Below are 26,370 nucleotides of genomic sequence, written 5' to 3'. Positions count from 1 at the left end.
ACCTTTTCTCAGTCATTTACCCTGTGAACTGGCAGCTGCAGGGCATCTCACTGCCAACAGCAAGACACAAGTCCCAGCATGAAACAGTTAAGGGAGATTGACGATTTGAAAAATCAGCACTGCAAGGCTAGACCGAGATTTTTTTTTTAAAGGGGGAACTGAATTTGTTATAGGTCACATTTCTATCACATAAGGAACCTGAGCAGCACAGCATGGGGCCAATGCTTTTTCCTCATCATCCTTTAATATTACAAGATGCTGATGTGAATTCTGTGTCTATGAGTGAGGAAACGCCAAGTTAGGTCAGGTTTCCAAGGTTCTTTACAAGTCACTACTGAAATGGATCCCAAATGAAAGCTATGAAACAAGGAACTTGAATCAGGACCTGCCCTTAGCAGACACTCTGGTTCCCCATCAGGGTGCCTAGGCATGACTAAAGGCATCTAAATGCAGAGGAACCAAAAGCATATCTGTTGCCTCTAGACTCCTTATCATTTGAGTTTTTAAAAGGGACATGGACTGTCATGCCACCAAATCAAAATGCTTTTAAAAAAAAAAAAAGAAAAAAGAAAAATTAAGGATCATAGATTTAAGACCTGGGACTTTACACTAGAATCCCTTTAAAGTAGAATCTACTTTTCAGTAGAAAGTACTTTACCTAGTAGAATCCCCTCATTTTACATTTACGGGAAATAAGGCCCAGATGGGTTAAGTAAGTTGTCCAAGGTCACAGGGGTAGTAAGGGGCATAGCCAGGATTCAGGCCCGCTGGCTCCAAATCAAACATTCTTTCCATGGCACCATGCTGCTTCCCATGGAATGGGAAGAATATTTAATCAAGCTTCTTTGAGCCTGAACATAAAATTAATTTTTATCAAATTTAGAGACCTCCTTCCCCCTTCTTCTCTCATGTAGAGTGGGACGCTAAGGGTCCTTAAATGCATAAACTTTCTTTGGCTGAAATTCACTTCCATGTCATCGAGCCCGAGGCAGGTAGGACCCAGGTGCTCTAGTCCCTCTCGTGGCCCTCAAGCTGCACAACGATGAGCAATGTGCTGCTCAGAAGAAAAAGCTGGAGATGCCACAATGACACAGAACCTTTGGATAAGAAGCAGGGAAATTAAAAGTAGATCTTCTTTTTGAAGCAGGAGATATCAAATAAATTTTAAAAGAAGGGGGGAGGAGGAAGTATGCTCCAATCCATTTCACCTCCACCCCACTCCCCAGCACCCCCATAATAAAAGAAAAACACACACACAATAAAACTCATTTTGGAGCTTTAATGCTGACCAGGCTCTAAGTCCCATGCTTTTCTCAGCTCAGAACATATGGTACTATGCTTAATAGCCCAGCTCTGCCAATTGGGGACTATTAGGGTGGGTTCTTTTCCCAGTGTAAATGCTGCAGAATATAAATTGTAATTAACACCGGTGCCAAAATAGCACTTAGAGAAAATAAGCACATTATTAACATCTGGTGAATCCTGTCTCGAGTGCAGAAGCAGCGGAAATTCTCACTCTAAGTAAAAGGATTGTTGCAGGGACACTAAAAATATCAGGTCTACAGTTTTGGTGTCTCTTTTCACAGCAATTTTCATTTCCATCCACTACTGATACCCCCTTTCTGCCTGGGGGCTGCCCTTTTCCCAGTCCTGTTTATTAGTATAAATTATGTTACTGTTTAAAATTGCTTGCTTATGAGAATAGAATTGCTAGGCCCCAGTCATAAAGATACAATCATATCCTTCTAATAAATTCCTAGGGAAGGCATAATCCTCTGGTTTCAGTATGAGCAGCAACCTTCTGATTGAAAGAAAACTACAGAAAAAAATCACCTTAAGGGTCTTGCAACACTCAAAGGACTGTGTGTGAGTGGGACTAACCTGTGAAAGAACGATTCTTGGGGGCAACAAGCTTGCATGTTTAACAGGTTGCACCTGCCTATTCTTTGGCAGCTAGATCTTCCAGGAGGGAGAAAACAGGAGCAGCAATTTTCTTCATGATTCATGTCCACTGGGCCAGAACTAACTCTATGATGGCAAAGGAAAAAGCTTCACTTTGGATAGGAAGGGGTCAGCAGTGCAGCATTCCTACAGTACACTCCCTCCCCCATGTTCTCCTCCCTTTCAATCAGACTGTTGCTAGATTTGGGGGAAAAAAATCAAGGCCAGGAATTCAGATCACCATTCCTTTCACAGTCTAGACCTTGCTCCCCAGGGCTCTGAACAACCTTATTCCACTGCCTATGGTTCTTGAAAGGATATGGCAGGACTAGAGAGGGATCATCTGTAGGGAAAAGGCAACTCTAATATAGCAACTTTGCAAACAAATACAGTTTATTTTTTTCAGGGACGGAAAGGAGATGACTGACAAAACTGGGCTTTGGGAAGAGCTAAAGAGCAAAAATGACGGCAGAAAACTCCTAATTATGACATACTTCTCTTTCCACAAAACAAAATGGGAAACAGAGTTTTGTCCATGCTGGACATAAACAGTCCTATTACAACATGGGGTGCCTAGTTCACACTATGAGGATATAATCACAAATTGCCTTAAAGTGACATTTTTTAACTGTCTTCCTCTTCTCCAAACAAAGTGCACACAGTCAGGAGGAGGATGTGTATAGAAAGGCTTCTCCAGCGCCACTCCTCCTGGGCGAAGGAGTAAACTAGTGAAATATATTTGCCTATTTAAGAAAGGAGGGTAGAAATGATAAATGTATCAAATGATCAGTTATCCTGGTTCTTTAGCAGCAAGGTGAAGTGCAAGACAAAAACAGCACAGAATGGTGCTCATGTTATTTAAGAGGCAAATCACTTTGAAAAATCAAAGAAGGGGCTATTGCAGAGGTTGTTTAAATGTACTCAGATTTGTGATGTGTACACGTGGCACAGATAAGGTTGGGCCACGGTATAATTATATAGTGAATGGCAAAGACAGGACAAACAGGTCTGACAGCCTCGATTAAAAAAATAAGAAAACAAAAGAAGCCGAAAGCTTGCAGGAGATGTAGGAAGGTTAGGTAGGTCACTCCTTCCTGCCAGGCCCTTCCCCACTGGATACCATTCTGAGAAGTAAACCTGTAGAAAGCACTTTTAGCTATGACATTGCTGCGATGAGAACACCGACTAGATGAGGTTGAGATGGCACACGTGGAAGGTCTGAGTTCCCTCAGGAAGCCCTTTGGGAATACTGCACCAAGCAGATGTGCCACAGACCTAGGTCACATGGCTAAAAGCCTCAAATGAAAAGCATTTCTATTCACCAATGAGTGGTATGGACAACAAGGAAATTATGTCCACAAGACACTATGACAGTTAAGGAAGGGAGACCTCACTACTATACAACCTGATGAATTTAGTCCTTCATATTTTAGTAAAAGGTGGCTGTTAACTTTTGGAACGGCTGTGTTTATTTCAAAAGCACAAAATAAATAAGGCAACGTGAGAAGGTTAACCAGGCCACTAGTAAGAGATTAAAATGCTTTTTAGGTTTCAATACTTTGTTATTCTATTGAAATTAAATATATATACACACACACTATATTTTTCAAAATACTCTCTAGAATTTCTAAAAGTTATCCAGTGTAAGTTCATTTAGTGTAAATTCATACTGTTCGAGTGAGAAGACAAGGCCGCTTCATGGGAAAGGTAGCCATTATCCTGTGGGTCAAATCAACACAAGGTTTAGAACAGTCTGGTCTATTTCCACAGCCCTATATAGAGTTACTCTGAATAATTGGGAGTGACCCTTCACCTTATTTAACTGCCATGTGGTAATTAAAATATTTGATACATAATTAAAATACTTGTTTCAATTGCACAAATGTCTAAAATTTGGAGCCCCATAAGTTAAAAAGCTCAATTTAAGAAGTCAAGTTTGTTATCAACATTAGCTATAACTAGCAAGTTAGAAGAGTAGTAATAAAACAAGCAGCAATTGAAGATTTGCATAACTATAACTGAAAAATGACTCAATGTGTAACATCTGTGATCTGAGTGGATTTGGATATGCCATGGGTTTTAAGAACATTGGTACTTCTTGGGAAATGTTATATTTTTATGAAATCTGATGTCAGATTGTAGGCTTTGATAATTGTTTCGATTCTACAATTTTCTTTCATGTTATCATAGCTATTTTGGGTTTGCAAGTTCATTTTGGATTTTAGAAAACTGGGATGTGTGAGAATTAAGGGATATGGATTTCCCTTCATACTGGACATGGAAGCCTGGGCCCATGACTTTGGAAGCAACATGCAGGGAGCACCTCTCATTTACATCATTTCCCAGAGAACATTAGCAAGGTCAAAGCCGTTGGAGAAGGAACTGAGGATCTGGTCGTGTGTATAATGACTCTTTACAGCTGAAATGTCCATCTGGAGTAGCATATATAGAAAACTTTAATACTGAGAGTTTTGACAAGAAAAGAGATTTGGACAATCAAAGGAACTAGAGAAAATGCATTACCTGTTTTTCCCCATAGGACATCATGGTTAGAAAACATGTTTGGAGTTTTTTGTTGTTATTGTTTTTAAATTAGTCTTATAATTTGGTCCAAATGGTGCAAGTACAGAATGAGGTATGAGTGCCTGATGGTGAAAGGCAACAGCATCTTTTCTCTTTGGGTTTTAGTCTTTCCGTTGTTAGGCAATTCCTTTCCACCTCATCTTCTGATTGGGCAGATGAAAGGAAAGCATTTTGATAGGGCAGACACCAAATCTGTATCATCTACCCACTAAAAACACTGCCTCTCCTTGGCAACATTGTAGTTTTCTATGGGCAACTCATTACCTTCTGGTAATCTGAGATAAAGAGTATAATTCACTATTCTCACCTAGCTCCAGTCAAAATGATGAGTTCTGAAGAAGGAGGCAGCTGTGAATCACGTCTGGATTGAGGAGGCAGCTGTGGTTAACAGGTTATCTTCTCATACCATGTCAAAGTACGCCACAAATTACAATCAACCAACACCAGAGAGGATCCTAGTATTTCAGCTGCCTGTACAAGTAGGCCAAAGTGTTGTGTTTCAATAGCATCCCTATTTTAATGCTCTACCTAAAGCAAATATTAAGGGGGTCAAATGTAACAGATGAAGTATTTCCTAACTGGCTAAGTTAGATAAGCAGCTGACTATGTTGCCTATGACTTTTGAGTTCTGCAGGCTCCTTCCATTACTATGTTGAATTATTTATTGAAATACCAAAGGAAGTCATGGCTGACCTTGACCTGATCATCTGTACTGGCCTAAATGGGACTCACCTTGGGAGATTATCTAGCACCATTACTAATCCATCTGTCTTCTTTTGGAGAGTTAATAGATCCATCATATACCAGCTAGCACTCCAAAGGGCCAGCAAAGCCCCTAAGAGCAAACCCCTGAGCTCTAAATTTAGTCACCAACCCCACCTAGCTGAATTTCACTGCTGAGCCCACTAGCAGGTATAAAGAGAGTGGTTGCTACTATCCTTCATCTGGGCAGAGTTGATGGATTCTCTACCTCATCTTCCAGACCTGTGTGATTCTTCCAGTAGCTACGTCCTATGTGACCTGGCTGATAGCCCAACATGAGTTTACTGTTATACACTCTTTGCATCCCTGTGTTCCATGTGCTCTATTCTACATATCAAACGTAGCCTCTGAATTTGTCAATTCTTTATCTCCCAGGAATTAGCTCTAATTTTTACAGCAGGTTGGATAATAAGACTCACAGACATGATTGACAAATTCAAACTCTACAAAGAAAGAATCACGGCTCAGTTTATGTGTAAGAGTCCATTATCCATTAGTACATCAGAGTATCTTACATTTTGTAAACAAACCCACTCAGAGTGGACATGGGAAAAAATTTTAATGGCCATCCCTAGCCCCTTCCTTTGTGGCACAAAGACTACCTTAAAATCTCCACTAATGGACATAAAAACACAGTGCTCTTTGTTCCAATGGGACAAATCCAAGAAACCTAGGAGCTCTACTTATGATCAAGAACAAGGTTAAGGACTAAAAGAGGAGAGAGAAATGGCCTAGAAAAGACAAGTTATGGTCTACGGACAAGGACTTACTTATATTGAAAGAGTGGATTACACTTTGATTTACCCAACTAAATTCTTATCTCACTCCTCAATTTTTCCCCAACTGAGAAAGGATGAATAAGGGCAAAGCTGCCTATAACATGGGGTAGGGCACAAACAACAAATGGCATCAAGAATGAAGACATTTTGAATTCTCAGGTTTCCTAAAAACGACGACTACGTGGCCTAAGATTCCTATTCACACTGTGGTTATCTAGTAGACTACACTATCCACGTCCAGCAAAGTATTTGTTAATTGTTCACTGTTACCATTTACTGATAATATGATGGAACAAGAACTAGATCATAACTTCAGCCTAATTCCAATTTTTAACATCTATTTTAATCACATCCATCCTTCAACCCACAATTAAACCTCATGTGGGGACACCTTAGCTTGCTGCATCTGCTACTGAAAGTTCAAAAAACCTTAGATCAGCATGGGAGCCCCCAGCTTCTAAAAACCTCACTTGAAATACATATTTTAAAATGAACAAGAAAGAGAACAAGCAGTCTCCTGGATAACCCCTTGAAATTAGAAAGATCTAAAGAGGTTTCATTGGGTTGTCATTTTCAGTACTTTATGGGGTGTCCTATTGAAGAGGGGTCTTGTCCAAGCCAAGAATGACTGATTACATCAGACACTTCCTCTTTTACTACTCCGAGTTTAGTCCTACTGTCCACTAAATGCAGGACAGATATCAAGGATTAGATATCACTCCACTCCTTCATTATGAATGGGAATCTCAGTCCTGGTTACTGCACATCCTTTGGTGTGACATAGCAGTGAATTGTTGTACAACAAGGCATGTCAGAGCCTTTTTAATTACAATCAGCAGAGATGTCTCTCAATATAGCAATGGATCTCATATTGGGTGTGGCAGCAGATAAGAGTACTATGAATTTTTTAAGACCAGTGTATGTGCAGAATATTCTATAGGAGAGCACTTCCTTATTTGGTCTAGTAAGCTCATTCTGTGTGGTGAAGAATCCCATCTTCTTGAGCAAATCTTTAGCAAAAACAGCCATTTCAGAGATATCTGGCTCAGGTCCCATATCAGATAACATGTGAAATTGCCTTCATTGCATGAAGGATCTTCAAACACCCCTTGGGAGGGTTCAAACTATAAAACTATAAAAGTGTTGTGGTGATGGCTTACATGGAGCCATTCAAATGTACATTCGTCTCTATGTGGTGTGAGCATCATATTTGTTCCAAGTGACCTTGGCTATGGTATACCTATTAGGGTCAGGGACACACCAAGTGAGGACTGCTGGAATGAACAGTCTCTCTACACATTTGAAGCTACTCCCAGGTTCCCATTGTAGGTAGAAGATTGAACTTTGCAGACCCATACTGTTCACTGGATTCTGACCTGTGTTTATCTTTTTTCATACCTAGCTTTATGACAGCATTTCAAATATGTGGCCAACCTTGAGCAACTCTAGACAGTGACTGTGAGGGCACTTTTATTTTCCAGATGATTCATGTAAAGTAGCCATTGATGCTTTGGAATAGGCATTGAAATTAGCAAAGTTTGCCTACAGATCAAGATGAAGACCTCAAGTGATCTATTGCAGTTATTAAGGCTATACAGCATCTTTTGAAACGAGACATCATGCCCAGGATAAAGATTCACTCCATGACGAGGAACTCTAATGTGCAATTACACCTGCTTGACAGAATCTCATCAACCTCCCCTAAAAATGATGCACTGGTAATTAATCTTGACTATATGTCGTGCTACAATGCATTCAGGTCTGAAGTGCAATCAGCTCTATGTTTACAGCTTGACCTGATGCACAGAGAAAGGTCATTCTTTCTATCCGGGACATATTTGCTGTGCAGCTCACCATCTTCCATCATGCAAGATAGGTTCAATCCTCCAAACCAACACCTTTCACTGATTCGTCTTGTCTAAGGCAGACCAACTTGTATGCACACAGCAGAATCTCTCAGGTGAAGTAAAGGAGCTTAAATGTGCTGCTCACCTGTGTCCAACCCACGCCCATCTCTGTTCATACCTAACTCCTCAATACATAGCTATTTTCTGGCATCTTTGTAGAATGGCTGTAAAGAGAGTTTCATTTTTAGATGATGCTTTTCAACTAATCCCCAATGCTCTGGAATAAGCGCTGAAATGTTTGCTTACAGATCAACAAGAAGACTTCAGACAACCTCCTGGAGCAAAACAGGGAATAAGGTAAATTTCATGAAGGCACCAATCTGTTAGTGTTTATGCCTATCAGGACATATACTGCTGCTAGAGCTGTTTAATTCTGGATGCTATTTCAGATCAAAATCAAAGGTACCTTTATGGCTTCATAGAACTTAAGAAAAACAGTAACAAATAAAATGGTGACTACCAGTACAGACAAGTCTCAGGGTATTTTGTTATATTATGCATCATTAGTTGGCTGGAACTGAAATAGTCCAGGCATTCTGGAACATTCTAGAAGTGGGATGTAAAGGAGCTTTACCTGTGCAGAGACTGAGTTGGTTCTTGGACTCCCAAAGATAGGGAATAAAGTTACCCAAATACTTTTCTCTTTTTGAAGATCCAAGTTACTCTGTGTCCCCAAAGTTACAGCAATGGTGGGAGGCTAATAATAAGACTCAACTTACTACCCACTTTCTAGAGTCTGACTTCAAGAAGAGCCTGAGAGATCTGTTAAAAGCCTTTTTATAAAAAATGCTTTGTAAATACTTAATTGGGCCAATAAAGCTCACATGGTAGGGATCAAAGTTTCAGATGGTGAAAATGAAGAATCACAACTTGCCCTCAAATAGTTAATATATGGATTAGATCCCAATCCTTGGGAGGAAGGCGATGTGTACCCAAGCGGGAGCATAGAAGAATTAGAAAGCTTATTTGATCAACACTATAGTCTCTACAATATGAGTAATAAGAGAAGAAGGTTGATTTGTCAGGCAGGTTTTTTGAGGGTGGGTCACCAGAGACACTGGCAGATAAATGAAGGGGAGGTACAGCTAAGAGAGGAAATGGAAAAATGGGATCAGAAGCTGAATAAGTAATAAAGCATCATGAGCAAGAAAATAAGGCTTTAAACATGATGATGAAGGGCACAGGCAAAGGAATGATTACAAGAGAAGCAAAACTTCAATCAAAAGTTGAAGGTAGAGGTTGTGAGGTATCAGGCATCCACTAGTGACTGTCAGCCAACTATTACAAGGTGAATTCCAGGCATTATGGGAAAGAGAAACAAGCTCATTTTAATTATGAGCTAGTATTGAAGTTAAAATGGGTGATATATCATGTTGTTGACTTAGTGTTGCTACAAAACCTGGCTGAACAAGGAGGAAAGGCTGGGACACCAGGAAAAACAGGCAAAAGAAATCCTCTAGGGGAATGATTCACTTAAGTCCCTGAAGACACAAGTTGGTGAATTTTCCTTGGAGGAAACGCCTAGAAAGTATCACTTTATGGCCCCTGACAAGGAGGTAGGAGCAAAAATGGGTGAAAACACCCTGCCTGGTGTTAGAACCTACAAGGGTAAGAGAACCCAGAGACAGCCAGCCAGAGACTAGACACTGCGAAGTCAAGCTGCTGCCATCAGAGCCACTACCATCACCCCAAACCTCTCCCCACCTTCCAGTATTTCCTTGGGCCTGAAATCCTGGTAGCAGTTCCATGCATTTTGCTATAACTTTCCCTGCATTGCTGTAAAAGTGTCAAACCCCACACATCTATGCAGCAACCCCAAACATCTAATGGCAAAGAAGATGTTTCTTCTTGGTCTTGGAGGACTACCACAACCAAATCTTGAGTGAAGAACTATCATGTTCCTTTCCTGAAACCAATTTGAAATCAACGCTGGTTTTCTGAAATTCCAGCCCAGGTTCAGGCCTTCTGTGCATACGATGAGACTTCTAGTATTGAGTGCCCTCCAGTGGAAGCAGCACTAAAGGAAAGGTCACCCCAAGGAGACCAGAACACCCCTAATTTCACGGTGCCCTGCCAAAGACAAAGTAGCAACTTCTATGTCATGGACTAAATCCTTACTTTTCCTCCAGGCTGCTTTCCTTCATCTGCTGAATCTCCTCTTGAAATACCTAACTCTTTCAGGGACTCTCCCCAGACTGCTCTAGGGACTCCATGCTACTTTTTCCGCAAGCTGCTATGGGAATAGAGTATGCCCACCCCCTTCCTACCTTGTCTCAGGGCAGCCTAAAGACTTAAAACTCCCCCTCCCTAGGTGGTACACAGTCCCCAAGCTGCTGCAAGGATAGAGAAGTCCTCCCATCATTGTCTCAGATAGGCCCAGAGGCTCACATACTCTTGGCAAAAACGGGTCCTAAAGCTTCATCCAAGATTTAAATGGAGTCAGAGGTGAAGATAAGTGGGATACAAGGGAGCACATCCTGCGAGGAGGCTGAATTTGCTCTTGGGCTCTCTGAAACAGTCTTTCTTAGCCCCATGCCACCAAGCAAAGGAATAAAGCTACTCAATACATGTACTCTTCGGAAGGCTTAAGTATCCCTAGGGTCAAAAGTAGGGAGGGGCAAGGGCTAACGGTGCAAATGGCTGAATGTGGAGACTATGGCAGTGTTCATATAAAAGTTTGCTGAAAGAAAGGTTACAGTACACTGGTCTTTGAAACGAGTCAATAGATTACATCACTCATAGAGATGTTATCCCGATATATTTTTTCATGTGCAAGTACACACATGGTACCTCATGCCTGGGTACCAAGCACCACATCTATTTTAACTAAATTAGTCCTCCCCTTTTAAGGCTGCCCACCTCACTCTCCTCATGTAATCCTGTTAACATTTAGCTCTCAATATAAATCTCACCAAAGCAACAAGTAGTCACAAAGAAAGTGTCTAAAAGAGAAAAGGTTACAAAATGTACTGCTAAGCACACACACAAGCCCTAGTGAAACGTATTGAGTGGAATGTAGCGGGATGAAGAGGGAACACTTTGTTCTCTTTTACATTACAAACCAAAGAACTGCTATTGACCACAAGGAAACAGCCAAACCACTCGGATGGGGCTTCTCAGCAGAGTCCTGGAGAGCGCAAGCAGCAGCAGAACAACCCAATGACAACATTCGCGTGCCCATGGAAATGTCCAGTCTCATCTGGCTTGGGGTGGAATTGGACTGAAGTGGTTCTAGAGCATCCAACAAGGCAGCTATAAGCTGAAGAAGTCGGTGAGGGGTGAGGAGGGTCAAGTTCAGGCTGAAGGAAAATCATTCCACCTGTCACTGCAGACCAGACTCCACTTCCAGGTGGAACTGTCACCACCACAGGTTGGGGGGCTCTTCAGCCACTCTGCTTTTGAACAAGGTAATTTCATCCAGGTGCATCATGGGGACATCTCTGATGACATCAGTCAAGCCCTCGTGGAGCAGCGGGAAAATGACGACATTGAGTGCTGGGCGCTCTGCCTGGAAACTAAACAAAAAAATACAAGTTGTTAGCCAGGGAAGGACGATGTGAGCCAGTTTTTAAACATGAAGGCAAAGGTGGGGATGATTACAATCAAAGAGACTGGAGAGAAGAGAAACTGACTTAGCCAGATAAGAAGCGAAAGCACTTAACCACCATCTCTGAACCTCCCCCTTCAAAGTTTCTCATGGCTCAACCTAAGACCAATGAAATTATCATCAGCTTTTATCACCAAGGCACAAATGATTCATAAATGATGAATTCATGTGCCCCAAATATGCCCTGTCCTTCAAAGCAGGAAGATAAATTGGTATCTAGGAGGATGTGTGGGTGGGGGAAAAGAGGAAGCAAAGTCAGTAAAATCCAATCTGGACATTATCTGTTTCATTTGGATGATAACCCAAAGTTTCTGCCTTTATCTAAAGGCAGAACACTAGGAACCATACTCCAGCTCCAGTGACAAAAATCCAAGAGAGCCAAAGAGCTGAAAACCAAACTGGGATCCTTGGAGGTCATCACAGGTTCACCATGGAGTTGGCTCAAACTTTTAGGTCAGCTCAAGAACTACCCTAGACTCCTGAGTGTACTTCTAGATTCAGAATAAATAGGATGAAATCTGGTGTGAATCTGTAGCCCCAGAGCCAGACAGAAATAAAACCATGGGGTGGGAATGGGGGAGTCAGGTGGAAAGGAGATAAAGCTAACATACACTTGGATGTTCTCTTGCATGGTTTCCTGAAAATGTCAAATTCCAGGACCTAAGTCTAATTTTCTAGGCTATTTAAATGACTATGTGGATGAGTGGAAAACCTGAAAACTTCCTTCAAAGTTCAATCATTTTATATTAAGAAAAAGGGAATACATTACCATTTAAAAAAAAAAAGAAACAAAAAAAGGGTGAAAACAGCAGCTCTGAATATGCAAGTTAAAATACAACTATTACGTGGAAAACATGGAACCATGCATAATTCTGAATGAATGGAAAACAGCATTTATTAAGCACTGACTATGTGCAAAACACTGTGCTACACTCCAGGGATACAAACAGAAAAGACGGACAGCTCCGGCCCTCCAGGTGCTCATATTCTAATGGGGAAGACAAGGCACATAGAAGGTTTCAGCTGCAAGTCAGCTGCCCTTAGGATGTAGAAGCAAGGCAGATGCTAATGGCTCTTTAATGTCATTCCCATGGATAAATCCTATCAGTTCCTGATATTGAACCACCTGACAGTGTCAAGATTTCAGTGGCAAGAATTCTCCTTTCTGGGTCACAGTGGCTGCTGCTGTACCACCCACAGCAGTGATCACCAGGCTATCTCCGTAGGGCCTGCTTTCCAGGATGATGGCTATGAGACAGGGTTGGAAGCTTTGCTATTTCAAAGGTTCTTGGGTCCTGGTCTAAGAGAAGATGGCAGTCAAGGAGGTGGTGGTGTATTGACCTGCCTGGCCCATGTTGCTGTCTCTTGTCTCTCCCTCAGGTGCCTGCCGTGTGGGTGGCAGTTGGCTGGCAGTAGATGGAGAGAGTTGACCCCTTATATATTCATTAATTTTAAGGATTTGAAAAACTTATAAAAGTAGGACAGTCCCCTCCCTCCTCCCAGTATTAATAGTCACTGAATTGTATCAAATGGTTAATTTTGTTTAAATCTCCCTCTTACCCCTCCCCTTCCAACAGCTACTTCCTCATTGTACCAGGACTCTAAGTTTCCTTTTCAGTCTTAATTCTGGTGAATCATTCCACTGTTTCTCAACCAGTTAAAGAATAAATACAACAGATCTTGAGAGAGACTGTGAGCAGAGAGATGGCAAAGAAGCTTAAAACAGCAGGGAGTAGGTCCAAAGAAAGGTGAAGGGAAAATTACATCACATGTTTTTAAAAGGTCTCTATTTTCCCCCCAGATTACACCATGTTGTGTATTTTATTTGGTAGTATAATGGAGGCAGGAGGCCTCTAATCTAGTCCTCATTCTACCTAGCTTCCTGATCTGGGAAGGGTTATTTTTCCTCTCATGAATAAAATGAGGAGACTGGCCTAAATGATCCTTGGTCCCTTCTAAACTCTTAAAATTCTATGACTATAATATGTTTGAGTAGCTATAATTTAAACTGGCTAAAATATCTAAATGCAGAATTGATAAGACAGTTAATCTCCAGATGAAATAGTACTACACTACTGAAGAAGTCAAGAAAAAAATTCAGTATCTGTTGGCTACTGAAAGAAATTCCTACAGGATGATTTTTTTTTTTTTTTAGTACTTTTGATATTACAGGAAAAAGAAGCAAATGAATAAAACAACCTTTTTAGTTAGTGGAAAAGCTTTGTCAAAACTAGGACAAACCAATCCTCAAATTTAGATGGGCTATAAATGACAGACAAATGAAAAAGCAATCTTGACTTTTAATTAGAAGAACACAAATAAGAGTTTCAAAACAAGTTATCCAGCAAGATATTATAACTAGCAGAAACATAAACCCCAAATACCTGATAAAGAGTTGGATTTATGACATATGTAAAGTAAATGCCAGAAAGGCTCTCATAAAACTTGATGTTTTCGTAATAAAAATGCCAACAAAATACCTCCTGAATTTTGTTTTGTATTTTTTAACTAGGAGCTATCTATGTGACTGTGAACCTTGAAGGCTACATACCACAGCAAGTCCATGCCTGTAAATTCCCTTTGTGTAATTTACTTGATTTAAAACAAAATGAGACCCACGTGGTTTACCATTATTCTCAACTGCGTGCGTGCAAAGCCCCTTCTTTTCTGCTGCCTAGATCTGCACATTTCCAAACGGCTTTTAATGAGCTGCTGTCATAATGTTAAATTGGGATTAGCATTTTACCAAAAGCAAAGAATGTGGCTGCAGATGCTGTGTCTATGTTCCTTCAATCTCCCCTAAAGGCAATTCCATTCTTCATACAGCTGTCCAGGTGGGCCCCAGTTTTTTTTTTTTCCTGGTGTTTTTCCCTTACTTTTAGTGATCAGGACTTAAAAAACAAACACAAAAGATTCCATAGCAAGGGGTGGAGGTAGCTGAAAAAAAAAAATCCAAACCTCAAAACAAACAATTCTAAACTGATTACTTCATTTCATGCCTGGATTAACTTCAAATCTGGCTAGATCTTTAGCCAGTGTTAAAAGTATACAATTTATAATGAGAAAAATTAGGGAAAAAATAACATAGAACCAATGCAGATGTCAGAAGACCTAAAACAGCAGCATGAATCTACTATCTCTTCTGGAAAAGTTCAATTTGTAAGAGGGAGAAAAGGAAAAAAGAAAATGGAGCTATGTGGGAGAGGGGAGGTAGGAAAGGCACTCTGGAAAAAGAAAACATCCTTTATTTGTTCTACGATCAGTAGCCAGACTAGGCTCAGGATGAACCAAAAGTATACAGAACATGGAACTCTGACCCTTTGGTATTACTTCCTTGACCAAGGAGAACCAGTATTAGAAATACAACAAAATGTCAAGGAGAGCTCCTCATAATTCCAGAGATGGCTCTCTTTTACAGCCTCTGCCCTAGAATTCCAAAATGAGAACAAAAGTCAAACTAAAGACAGTTCAGTGCACTTATATCTGGTCTGGTCAAAATGAAAATTCTTTTCAAATATTAATCTGTTTCCAGCATAAACCCATTTCAAAATACATTACCAGGCAGTGTTAGACCTTGGCTAGTCTCTTTAGCATTCACAAATGGACATGCCGAAACTCAACAATGAATAGAATTTGAACTCCATTACAATACTGTACTACAGTATTGTACTCCCTCATACAGTACTACAGTACTGTAATCCCTCAACTATCCAGAACTCAGACATTTAAGCAACCTCACCTATCTAGAAGGCAGATGAAAACCAGAAAAGCAGATATCTTTAAGTGGCCAAAAGAGATATTATAAAGTCATGTACATTATCAAGATCATGTACCAGATCTCAAGCCTTCACTCAAAGACTATTCTTATTTTTACAAAAAAAAAAATTCTATCAAGTTTGGTAATCTTTCTAAGTCCACAGCAAATTAGATACAGCAATAAGAAATGGTGAGAGGAGCTGTTAGAAGGAGACAAACTAACAAACGGAAGAAGCAACCAGTGACAGGAAAACTATAAAAAGCAGACACAAGAACTCAAAAAAAAAAACATTCTGGCCATTTAACACGAAATCCACTGCGCAATAAACAGTGAGGCCACCATTATTTTCAATGTATTCATCTCTGATACCAAAGATAACCATACTAATGACACAAAGTAATTAAAAAATGGTCAATCTATAGTCAGTTATACTGTTTAAGAAGGCAGAGAAATAAATGATACATTTTATAAGATCTATATCCAAAAAAGTTAACCCTCATGAGGCATAATAGATGTGGAACAGTGAATATAACGCCAAACACTGTGCCAAAGTGATGAGAGTTTTGCTGAACTGCACCCCCCCCACTTTCTTTCTTTCTTTTTTTTTGTTCTTGCAAAAAAAAGGGATGGCTTGCTGGGGAGGGGAAAGGAGAGATACCCTGAAATTAATGTGATACAAAAACAAAAGATTATTAAAAAAAAATAACAAACTCTCTCATTTCTCCAGAGATTTAAATAGCCAAAGTTTTACAAGGTGTTGATTTAGAAGATTCTGGATGTCAACTATAAAGCGGTAAACAGTAAAAGAAAAATTAAAAACTATAAAGTGACATGAAAACTACAAATGCTCCAAACCACTAATAGTGAGGGAAATTAAAATTTAAACAATTCTGAAGTTTCATCTCACACCACGCAAAGTCACCCAGAGGACAAAAAAAATCAATGAGGACAATGTCAGAGGGGCTTTGGGAAGGAGGCACATGAATACATGGCTGGTGAGGCTGAGGAAGGGATTCAACTGTTCTATATTTCAGTGTAGAATTATGCAAGGAAAGAGACTAAACTGCCCTCACCTTCTGTGATCCCTCTATTCCCCAGGGAAGTCAATCAGAAACATAAATACAAAAGATACCAAAATACTCCTAACTGCACTCTTTGTGATAGCAAAGAACTGGAAACAACCAGGTGCCCACGGTGTGCTGGATGGCTTAACAAACTGTGGTATAGTAATGGACTGAAACATGAATGTTACATGAGACATGAATTAAGAATTCAAGAATTAAGATGCTATAAAAGTTCAGAAAAACATAGGAAGAGTTTATGAACTGATACAGAGTGATAATAAGGAGAAACCAAGACAACAATATGCACTATGATTACAACCATGTAAATGAAAAGGAAGTCAAAACTCTAATTACCTGAAAACCAATGAAGGTCCCAGAGAACTGGTAATCTAATAATGAAACATGCCTTCTCCATGCAGAGGCAAGGCACTACAAGGGCTGGCTATTTATATATGTTGTCAGATTTGGGCACTGTAGCAGATGCTTTTGCTTAATTATTTTCTTTGTCATAAGAGATGGTTCAATTTTGGGGACTGAAGGGGTGGGTTTGGTTGTTGTCAATTTAAATGACTGTGATTTAAAGACAAAAGCCAAGAAAAAAAAGAAGTCATGGAGCTGCCAGGAGTTCTCTAGTCACATAATCCTCCTGCTCAAACTCAACAACACTGGAAAAGAAGCTATCTACATATACGGATGAGAAGAGCAATGGGAATGGTTGTAAGCTGCATGACCTACACTGGGTTCAATTACCACCAATGGCCATGACAGTACATAGCTTAGGCATAAAATTAAAAGAAGGAAAATCTGAAAGGGAATGATGAACTTAAGTAGGATCTTTTTTTTAATTTTTAGAAATTCACATCATGCTGTATTATCTTTTGAGAAAGGCTCCAGGTTTTTCCATGTGAAGCAGTAGCATAATGGAAAGCATGCATATATAAAACCTCAAGTTAGAAATCCTGATACACTAACTAAATGTGTTACCTCAGACAAGTCACTTCAAAATTCCCTCACTACACTACCCACATTGCATTCAATGATCTCTAAGTATCTCTTCTAGCTCTACTATTTTTATGACTGCCTAGGAAATTCCCTTAAAAGGGGCAGGCAGAAATATATTGGAATATGTATTAAATCAGTAGACTTAGCAATAGAAAAATGGTTACCTAAAAAAAATTTTTTTTAATGTATTGGTGGAAAATATTTTGGATTTTTCACCCCTAAATTCTCTTCCCCTCAAAAATAGGAGAAAAAGTTAATTGGATACTTCCCACAAGATGTAAAGAACCACCAACTAAGTTGATGAAATATGTAAAAGCTTTTCATGTACTGTCTGTCTTTAAGAAACTGCTGTCTCTAACAAGCAAGAAGAAAAATAATAAAATAATGGCACAATCTGAAGTACAGCTCTATGGAATGGAATAAGAACATTCGTTGAAAAAAAATTTTTTAAAGAAGTTGTTCAGATGGCTAATATGGAAATATGTTTTGCATGACTTCACATGTATAACTGATATCAAATTGCTTGCCTTCTCAAGGGGGGGAGGGAAGGGAGAGAGAATCTAGAACTCAAAATTTTAAAAAATGAATGTTAAAATTTTTTCACATGTAATTGGGAAATAAGTAATAAAATAAAGTTTACAAAATGTTTTTAAAAACAAAGAAGTTGTTCAGGAAAAGTAATAGCTAAGGACCTTAAGTATCCAGGACTGTAAAGATGACCATACTTGATGAAGATGTCTTCTGTATTCATCTGAGGATCGAGTCTGAGACTGATCATCAACTTAAACATCCTAAAGTTGGTTTCTTCTGCAATCACTGTGTCTGAATCAGGGTTCTTTTATATGATAAATCTAATATTTTTCAGAATCTAAGAGGGATTCTACTTAAAAGCAGAGAAGACAATAAGGTGGAACACTTTATAAGAAAGGAGAAGAATGCTTCCAGTAGTCAGTTCATACTGCTGCAAATCTCATCGATCTAAGACTCAAAGGCAGAAACTTAAAATGTAAGGCTGCTGCTTCATTTGCCTCAACCACAAAACAAAGAGCTGGGGGGCACTTGATATTGGGACGGTATTCTAAAATACCCTGGAATACAAAACACCTTCAGGTCTTTCATCATAGAACAGAGTGGTAATTCTGTCAAGCAAATACTTCCTCATATTTCTGGTCTTACACAAATTCCATCATCATCTCTAACATTTTAAAGAAATTATATGTTTGGAAAAATACCAAATGAATTTGTTTCAATACAAGTAAACTTTCACTTTTCATGAGTTAATGAAGATGGCAAAAATAAAGACTCAAAAGAAGCAGAAAGTGCTGATAAGAGTGAGCTCAGAAAATGAGGCTAATCAGGCAATATCCCATGTAGCAAAACTTATGTTCAACAAGCTTTGGGATTTTTTTACCCTACTCATTTTATACTTGTTGAATGAAAGAACTGTATCTGTTTGACACAAGTAGGGACACTAAGACCAAGAAAATATAATTTTCTTTATATTTATAATTTTTTCTGTTCAAGTTTTTCCTGGCTTCTATTAAACTGACAAAAATAAGTAAGACATGGAAATTTCTCAGAAGCTCCATTTATAGCCAAAATTCAATTAGTATTTTGTAATTATCTGTATAAGCTCTACTTTCAGAATTAATAGTCAAACAAGATAATTTTATATATGTCAAGTTATACATGTTCATCTTCATAAGTTAATGATATAATGATGAATAAATCCCCTTTATATTTGGAATCAGAGGACCTAGGTTCAATAAAGTTCTGCCACTTAGTACAAATTTGACTTTGGGTAAGTCACTTAATTTCTCTATACCTCAGTTTCCTCATCTGTAAAATGAAGTGGCTGGACCAGATGACCTCTGAGTGCATACCTGCTCTAAATCTACTATTACTGGTCTATACTTTTCTATGATTAATATTACTTTAAAGCTAAAAAAGGGCATGTAAAAATTGAATTTCATATTTCAGGTTTTATTTTAAAAAAGAAAAAAAACTTCCTCATTCCACCATCTCCTATCATCACACACACATATACACAAAGAAAAACAGGGTTCTTCTATGTCTTCCAAATATCCAGAATCTGTACATCTCTTCTTAGAAGGCTGATTAATAATGCCAAATTTCCTCATTTTCTATGTAATTATAAAGAAAGATTTATATCCTAATGACTTGGCAAGATATTAAGCCTACAGGAGACAAGCAGTGGAGAGTGGTTAATTACAATCTACAGATAACAATAAGGTTTTACCAAGAGGTGGGGAATTTAAGAAGACCTCATTTTCCTAGTCTCTTCATTTTAGCAGCCCAATGTTGCCCAATGTTCTCAAATTCACATTTTTGTTCCCCAACTCCTTTGGCCCTAATGCAGTACCTCTGTTTTTGAAGGGTGGAAAAAGTGATGTCTTCGAGCTATAACTGTACTTGAACTAGTATATGGCTCAGCATCAAAGACAGATGCAAACCCTAAAAAGCACAACAGATGCAACCATAAAATGCACACACACACCCCACACACATACACACACACCCCTACCCAAATTCCTTTTTGCTTTCTGAATGAGCAAGAACTGCAGACAGCACCTGCCTAATAGGGGAAGCAGTATCCACAGCAGACTGATTAAAGCCTACACAATTAAAAAAAAAAATTACGGAGTACTGTGGCAGGCAAGATGCCTTAAATTCATAATGTGTATGCATTGTATTCATCATTCTCTAGCCAAGAATACCAAATATATCAAGTAATGCACCCTGGTCATCTTCAGCTTCAGTTATATGTACCCTGTATAACTAATGCATGACTCAAGATTCCTCTTTCCCCACTGCCCTTACACATTTTTCCCTTGCACCCTTAGAGTATATTACCTGTTTGCAGAGGTTTCTAGGAAAAAAAAAAACTGACAGCTTCTAAGATTCTACCTTTCCTTCTCTCTGTCCTTGAGGATCATTTCCACTCTTTCTTCTGCCTGTCTTAAATGTGCTGGTGAAATTATTCCCAAGGTGATTCCCTCCATGAGACAGAATTCTATTTATAACTTCTAATACTTCACAGGGGCTCTTAAGAAAGGGGAAGTATACAGGCAGAAAGGGCACAAAATCAGCTTTGTAGTCTTAAGAAAGTAGATCACTTCCCTTGTGTCATCCATGCTGAAGATCCCTTTGGAATCTCAATGCTGAGCAATACTAGCTCACTTTAGAAGGACTACCTAAAATCAAAAGCAAAAAAAATTCTGAGGTTATTAATCAGCTAACAAATACACATGAGGAGTAAACCAAAGTCAAGGTCAGCATCTTGAAAAATTCTTATACCCACATCAGATATAACCACGACTATTAAGTTGGAGTCCCTGGGATCTTAATTTTTTTTTTCTGCGCCAGCCAGGCTTACATTTATTTAAAAAAAATATTTTCTAAGGAAAAATGCTCTCTGATCAATAAAGATTGGCTATTACTAAGTCACCTAAAGTTGCCTCCAAACTAGAGAAAATTCATCTTTTTCACCATCAATGACTCCATGGTCTGATACCAAATTATCTCACAGCCATTAGCAGACAAAAATAGAAATTAAGATCTGATTATTTTACTTTTCTTGATGATGCCAGATTTTAATAACATACACTGTACACTAGGGGTTGTATGTATGTATGTGTGTGTGTTACTGAACCTCAAACGGGAAACTGACTTTGCCTCCATTTTATTCTTTTCTTTCTTTTTTTTACTAATTTCCTAATTCTTAATGATGTACATCAGAAGCTCTGTAAGATGCAGTAGTTAAGTTTGAAGCCTCAACAAAAAGATCAAAGAAGCAAAAAAGAAAGCAGGAAAAAGAAAGAACACAAAGGAGAGGAAATTCAGATAGTACCAATGGTTTAAAAAACATTGCTACCTAGAATCAGAGTTTTAAAGCTAGAAGGGGTCTTGATTAACAACTACTTTAGCCCTTCTTCCCATATTACAGATGAGGAAACTGTGGTTAGGTAAACTAAATAACTTACTAGTCATACAGTTACTTGAGATACCTAACTTACGGACATGAAATGGTGTTCATGATGGGTGATCAAATGCTGAACTGATAAAAGTGGTAAACCACACAAATGAAGAAATAGCTTACGACTATAAAATATACTTGTTTAATTTTTTAAATCCATTCATAATTTACAATTCTAAAACCCTTACATTAGCCTGATAGAAAATAATTTATTCATTTATTCCCCCAACATTCATATTTTTTAAACACTTAAACAGAAGTCAAAAGTATAAATTCCATCTTACAAGTTTTCTACAATCCCAAGAATGTGTTCAAGTAAGATGCTCAGGAACCACAACGGCAGATAATCATCAGCTATCCCATCCACTCCTACCCTTATGTTACAGACGGACAGATAGGAATTAAGATAAAAGAGCCAAAAAGACTTAATGCAAGAGCACCCTTAACTGATCTCAGGGTACTTGCCAGGAACAAGCCAGAGCACATCAGGGAGTTATTTTCCAACATCTTCTGCAAATTAAGAAGTTACGGCCATAATTACACAATTATGTTTAATTTCTACTGTGGAACCACACTGAAACTGCAGTTGGTGCTTCTGTTCAGTTATCTTCACTCTTCCCCACTCCTTTGGCCTTTAAGAAGCAAATTACGATACAACTAGGCAAACAGGAAGATTTTCATATGGAACAAAGTGACAATCAAAGGACCCCATCTAATGTAACTTCAGGTCCAAATCACATTAATCAACAGACAACTTATTTTTTCTCGCTCAACTCAAAAAGTTAATTCTCTCCATTCTATACAGAGAAAAGTCTACACATCTCTAATATAAAGTATCCTCAGGCTCACAAATTCAAGGAAACCAGCTCCAAGTAAAAATGTGATGGTTCAAAAATTTTATGAATGCTCTAAATGGGCATGGTCATATGCAAATGTCTTTTCTTTTAGGGTCTTTCTCTTTGAAACAGAAAACCCTTTTAAAAAGCATTCTACTCCAGATCATCTCCATATGATAGCTGGCAATGGGATAGGGGTTTTCTAATCTCTATAAATGTAATAGATTTACCATCTCACCCTCTGCTGACAGAAGCACTAGAAAGCCAAGATGCAATTTTGGTAAAATTATTAGGAAGCGAGATCATAAGTAAAAATAAGGAAATTTATCCCTGTGTGACTTTTAGCATGTTACCATTTAGTGGTTCTGTATCATCAGTCCTTCATAATTGAAGGGGACGTTGCCAGTGATGATGCTACCCATATGCCTCAGTCCTGCACAAGCCATCTTACTTTACATAACAATGTAAAATTTGTCCTCCAATTAGGAGCCACTATTGATAGGGCCGATTACTGTTCACAGATCTGATTCTTTGTCTCAAGGACAATATGATATCTTTGGTCAAACCAAGCTTAAACCCTTCAAACTTCAATTTATGAATTTATTAGTGGGTTAAATGGGATGGAAGAAGCTCAGATTATCAGTGTACCTAAAGAAGAAAACAGTGGCTAAAACCCAACATGCAAAAGAGCATAAGACCTGAGCTAATATAGGGAAGTCTCACTATAACGCAACTAGAAATGAATGCAAATTAAGTTCTCAGAAACTACCCAAAAGAATTTACTCGCCAAAGAACAGAAGACCTTCATTATAAAACAATAATGACCCAGATCAACATAATACAAATGTCTATTGCTAACACATCTTTGACACTGTACCACTCTAGAATAGCTTGCTTTGTTCTCAATAAAGAACTGAGCGATTAAATAATGTAACAAACTTGTACTGAATAGAGTACTCAAGTTACTGTCAATCAATCATAACTTGAGAAACTAGAAAAAGTGAGATGTCAAGATGATATGTTCAAGTAGCTACCATTTTCATTTTGTGTATTACAAAAAATAAAGTGTTGCTCTATTCTAAAGTTTAAAATGAAACCTCCGATCAATTACTTATCAACAAGTATTTAAGTGCCTACTATGTGTTGGGAACTGTGTTGCGCCTGATAGGGCAAGTATAAAGAATGAAACAATCCCCACTCACAAGGAGTTTAAATTCCGACATAGGAGAAATACACACAGCATAAATACAAATACATACAAATACAATACAATTAAATATAAGGCAGTTTGGGTGGACAGCAGTAATAATTTGGGAGTAGAGGTAGACGGACAGACAGGGGGTCAGAAAAGGCTTCACACAAAAAAATGAACTAGAGTGGTAAGAGATCTGAGGCAAGGAGACCAATTAAGAGGCTGTTGCAATAATCTAGGTAAGAAGTGATGAGGGCCTGAACTAATGTGGTAGCTGTGTGAATGGAGGGTCATATTCAAGAGATCATGAAAGGAGAAACATCAAGATTTGGCAATGTATTACTAATATATGTGGGATGAGGGAGAGTGAAAGGTCTAGGATAATACTAGAAGTTACAAACCTGGGAGGCTAGAAGAATAGTAGTAACTTCAACAGAAATATGGAAGGTTGAAAAAAGGAAAAGTTTGGGGGAAAAGATAATGAGTTCAATTTTGGACATGTTTAGATTAAGGTATCTCTATGATGTTCAGTTTCAACTGTCCAATGGGAAATTGATGATGCAAGAAAGAAACTCAAGAGAGAGACTGACGCTAGATAGAGAGAGACATATAAAGAGAGTGACAGAGACAGAGGACATATATTGTTATCAGCCTGGAAATAATAATTAAACCCATGAGAGCTGATAAAGTTACCAAAAAAAAAGAGAGCATAGAGAAAGAAAAGAAAAGGGCCTAGGGTAGAGTCTTGGGCAATACCTATAATTGGGGGGGGGGGGGGTAATAATGATGAGTCAGCAAAGCAATCTGAGAGCCATCAGACAGGCAAGAACAGAACCAGGAAAGGGTAGTGTTATGAAAACCTAAAGAAGGGAAAGTATCTAGGAAGAAAGATTCTTAAACATCTAAGTTCTTGCCCCATTAGAAAGGGCTTCTATTTCAATATAACTGTCTAGAATTATGCCAAGCAAACGTTAGCAATGTGGATCAGTAAGCAGCTCCAAAAGAAAGTATTAAATCACTTTGGTTTCACCTTGCCCAAGGAAAAAAGTTGGTGGTGCTAATGGTGGACAAAGTAGACTACCACACCCACTTCAGGCAAACTTATCCAGAGCTCCAACCCATTCTTAGGTAATACAAACCAACAAGGATGCCATTTATTATTAATTCAATCTGTGACAAGATGATTCAGGAGTTTCTAGAGGGGCAGGAAATGAAACAGACAATGAAAACTAGAACAAGCTGTTGTGATGATTCACTACACCCATCCAAAGATACATTAAGCTTTCTGCAATGAAGGGGCCAAGTCCACAACTTGCTGTGGCTAGTACAGTGGGCCTGGATGCTGTAGGGCCAACCCTGAAGAAGCAAGGGGGAGGAAGGGAGGTGAAAGATCACCGTGTACTTGAAAATTGTTTTCCAAAGTGAGAAAGTTAGTGGGCGCAAGGAGAAGAGTCGTTTGTGTCTGAGCCCTATCTAACTGGGTTTAGTCAGAGAAGCAGAATTAAAGTGGGCAACAGAAAAATCCACAGAGTTCACAATGAAGCTTTGCCCTTTTTTAGACGATATTCTCCTGAGTTCTAAATCTAGACCATGGTCAAAATAATGAATAAACCAAAAAAAAGTTTTTTTAAAGAAAGGAAATATCAGTTCAGCAGAGTACAGCAGAACTCTTAAAGGAAGTCAGGAAGGATGACTAAAAACTTTAAAATTGAAATAAGGCTAAGACATAGAAAAATGAATCACTAAAAAAATGTTTGAAAGGTATAAACAAAAGAGAAAACTGAAAATTGTCTAAATAAGATATTTTAAGACAAAAATTAAATAAATCAAAATGTTGACTAGTAAAGTGGAAAATATTTTTAGAGTGAAATCTCTTACACCAGAGACTCTCATCCCAAAGGAAGTGGTAGATGCCCATCAGCTGAGTCATGGAAAAACAGACTAGTCCTAACACAATACTATAGAGCACACCATGAGAAATAATCCTGCCTTTGCCCTAGGAGATGGGCAAGAAGGAAGACTTATAGTAACAGGTCTTTCCTCACACTAATTTTGATAATTCTCTGAATTCTCAAGGGGAAGTCCTAGAAAAGAACTGCACTAAGTTACACAAAACAAAATCCATTTTTTCCTTTTCATATAATTCCTATTGTATAACACAAGCCTGGAGGAGAAGATAAAATGTTGAATATTTACTCAACACTGAGTGGTCATTAGTGAGGTTTTAGGTACCACAAACCACATCTCCATCTACTGGAGAAATCTAGGAAAAGCAAGTTAAAACCCATTTAAATTAATGTTAAGGTCAGCTTCTGAAAGGCTTATTTTTCTCCTACTTAATTAAGCTTCATTAAGCCCTTTGATGTTATTAAGACATCAACATTTAAGTGACATAATAGTTCAAAAACATTAAGTTAGTTGAAAATCATCCTTTTGCCACAAACAATTTTAAATACACACAAGAAGACAAGTCTGCCCCAGTCTTTCAAAGTACAATAATATTCGTGGGGAAGGGGATGGCCCAAAGGTAGAGGAATCACAAATTTGCTTTTAAGGCAATAAGGTTAACACAGACAAGTGCATCTTCAAGGGGAATGGGAAATTTCTGAACCACCAGAAAAAGGCTTCACCAGCTCAGCATGTGTGGCCTAAGAATCAGTATGCCAAAATAAATGGACAGGCACAAAACAGGGCAAAGTGTATGATGCTAGCTAGCTAGGTTAGCACCCAATTATATCAAAAGTTGAAAAGGATGTATATTTATCAGGGATATGCTACAATAATAAGTAACTATATAACAAGAACTTTTATTGTAATTGCTTTACAAAGTGCTTTCTATATCTTTTAAAATTTATTTTTTTTGTTAAACTTTTAAGTTTCAAGCTATCTCCCTCTCTCCTCACTCTGAACTAGATAAGACCACCATTTTACACACACACACAC

At 38.5% G+C, this 26,370-nt stretch overlaps 1 protein-coding gene across 6 annotated transcripts in view; it reads right to left on the bottom strand.

Moving 5' to 3' along the window:
* Window positions 1-1,264: 1,264 nt before the first annotated feature.
* FBXL18 (F-box and leucine rich repeat protein 18) overlaps window positions 1,265-26,370 on the bottom strand; it is a 72,677-nt gene continuing 47,571 nt past the window's right edge. For 4 of the 6 annotated variants that reach the window (XM_027875068.1, XM_027875066.1, XM_027875071.1 and 1 more), the window contains one exon: window positions 1,265-11,487. In XM_027875068.1, the coding sequence (XP_027730869.1) occupies window positions 11,331-11,487 (157 nt within the window). In that variant the 3' untranslated portion in view covers window positions 1,265-11,330. Of the gene's footprint in view, window positions 11,488-20,330; window positions 20,618-26,370 lie in introns of all 6 variants that reach the window. The other 2 variants (XR_003570245.1, XM_027875070.1) reach the window with 2 other exon arrangements.

The sequence above is a fragment of the Vombatus ursinus genome, unplaced genomic scaffold (genome assembly GCF_900497805.2).
Source record: "Vombatus ursinus unplaced genomic scaffold, bare-nosed wombat genome assembly UNPS02014807.1, whole genome shotgun sequence".
NCBI lineage: Eukaryota > Metazoa > Chordata > Mammalia > Diprotodontia > Vombatidae > Vombatus > Vombatus ursinus.
The sequence above is the reverse complement of the archived record's forward strand: the minus strand, read 5'-3'. Positions and strand labels throughout refer to the sequence as shown.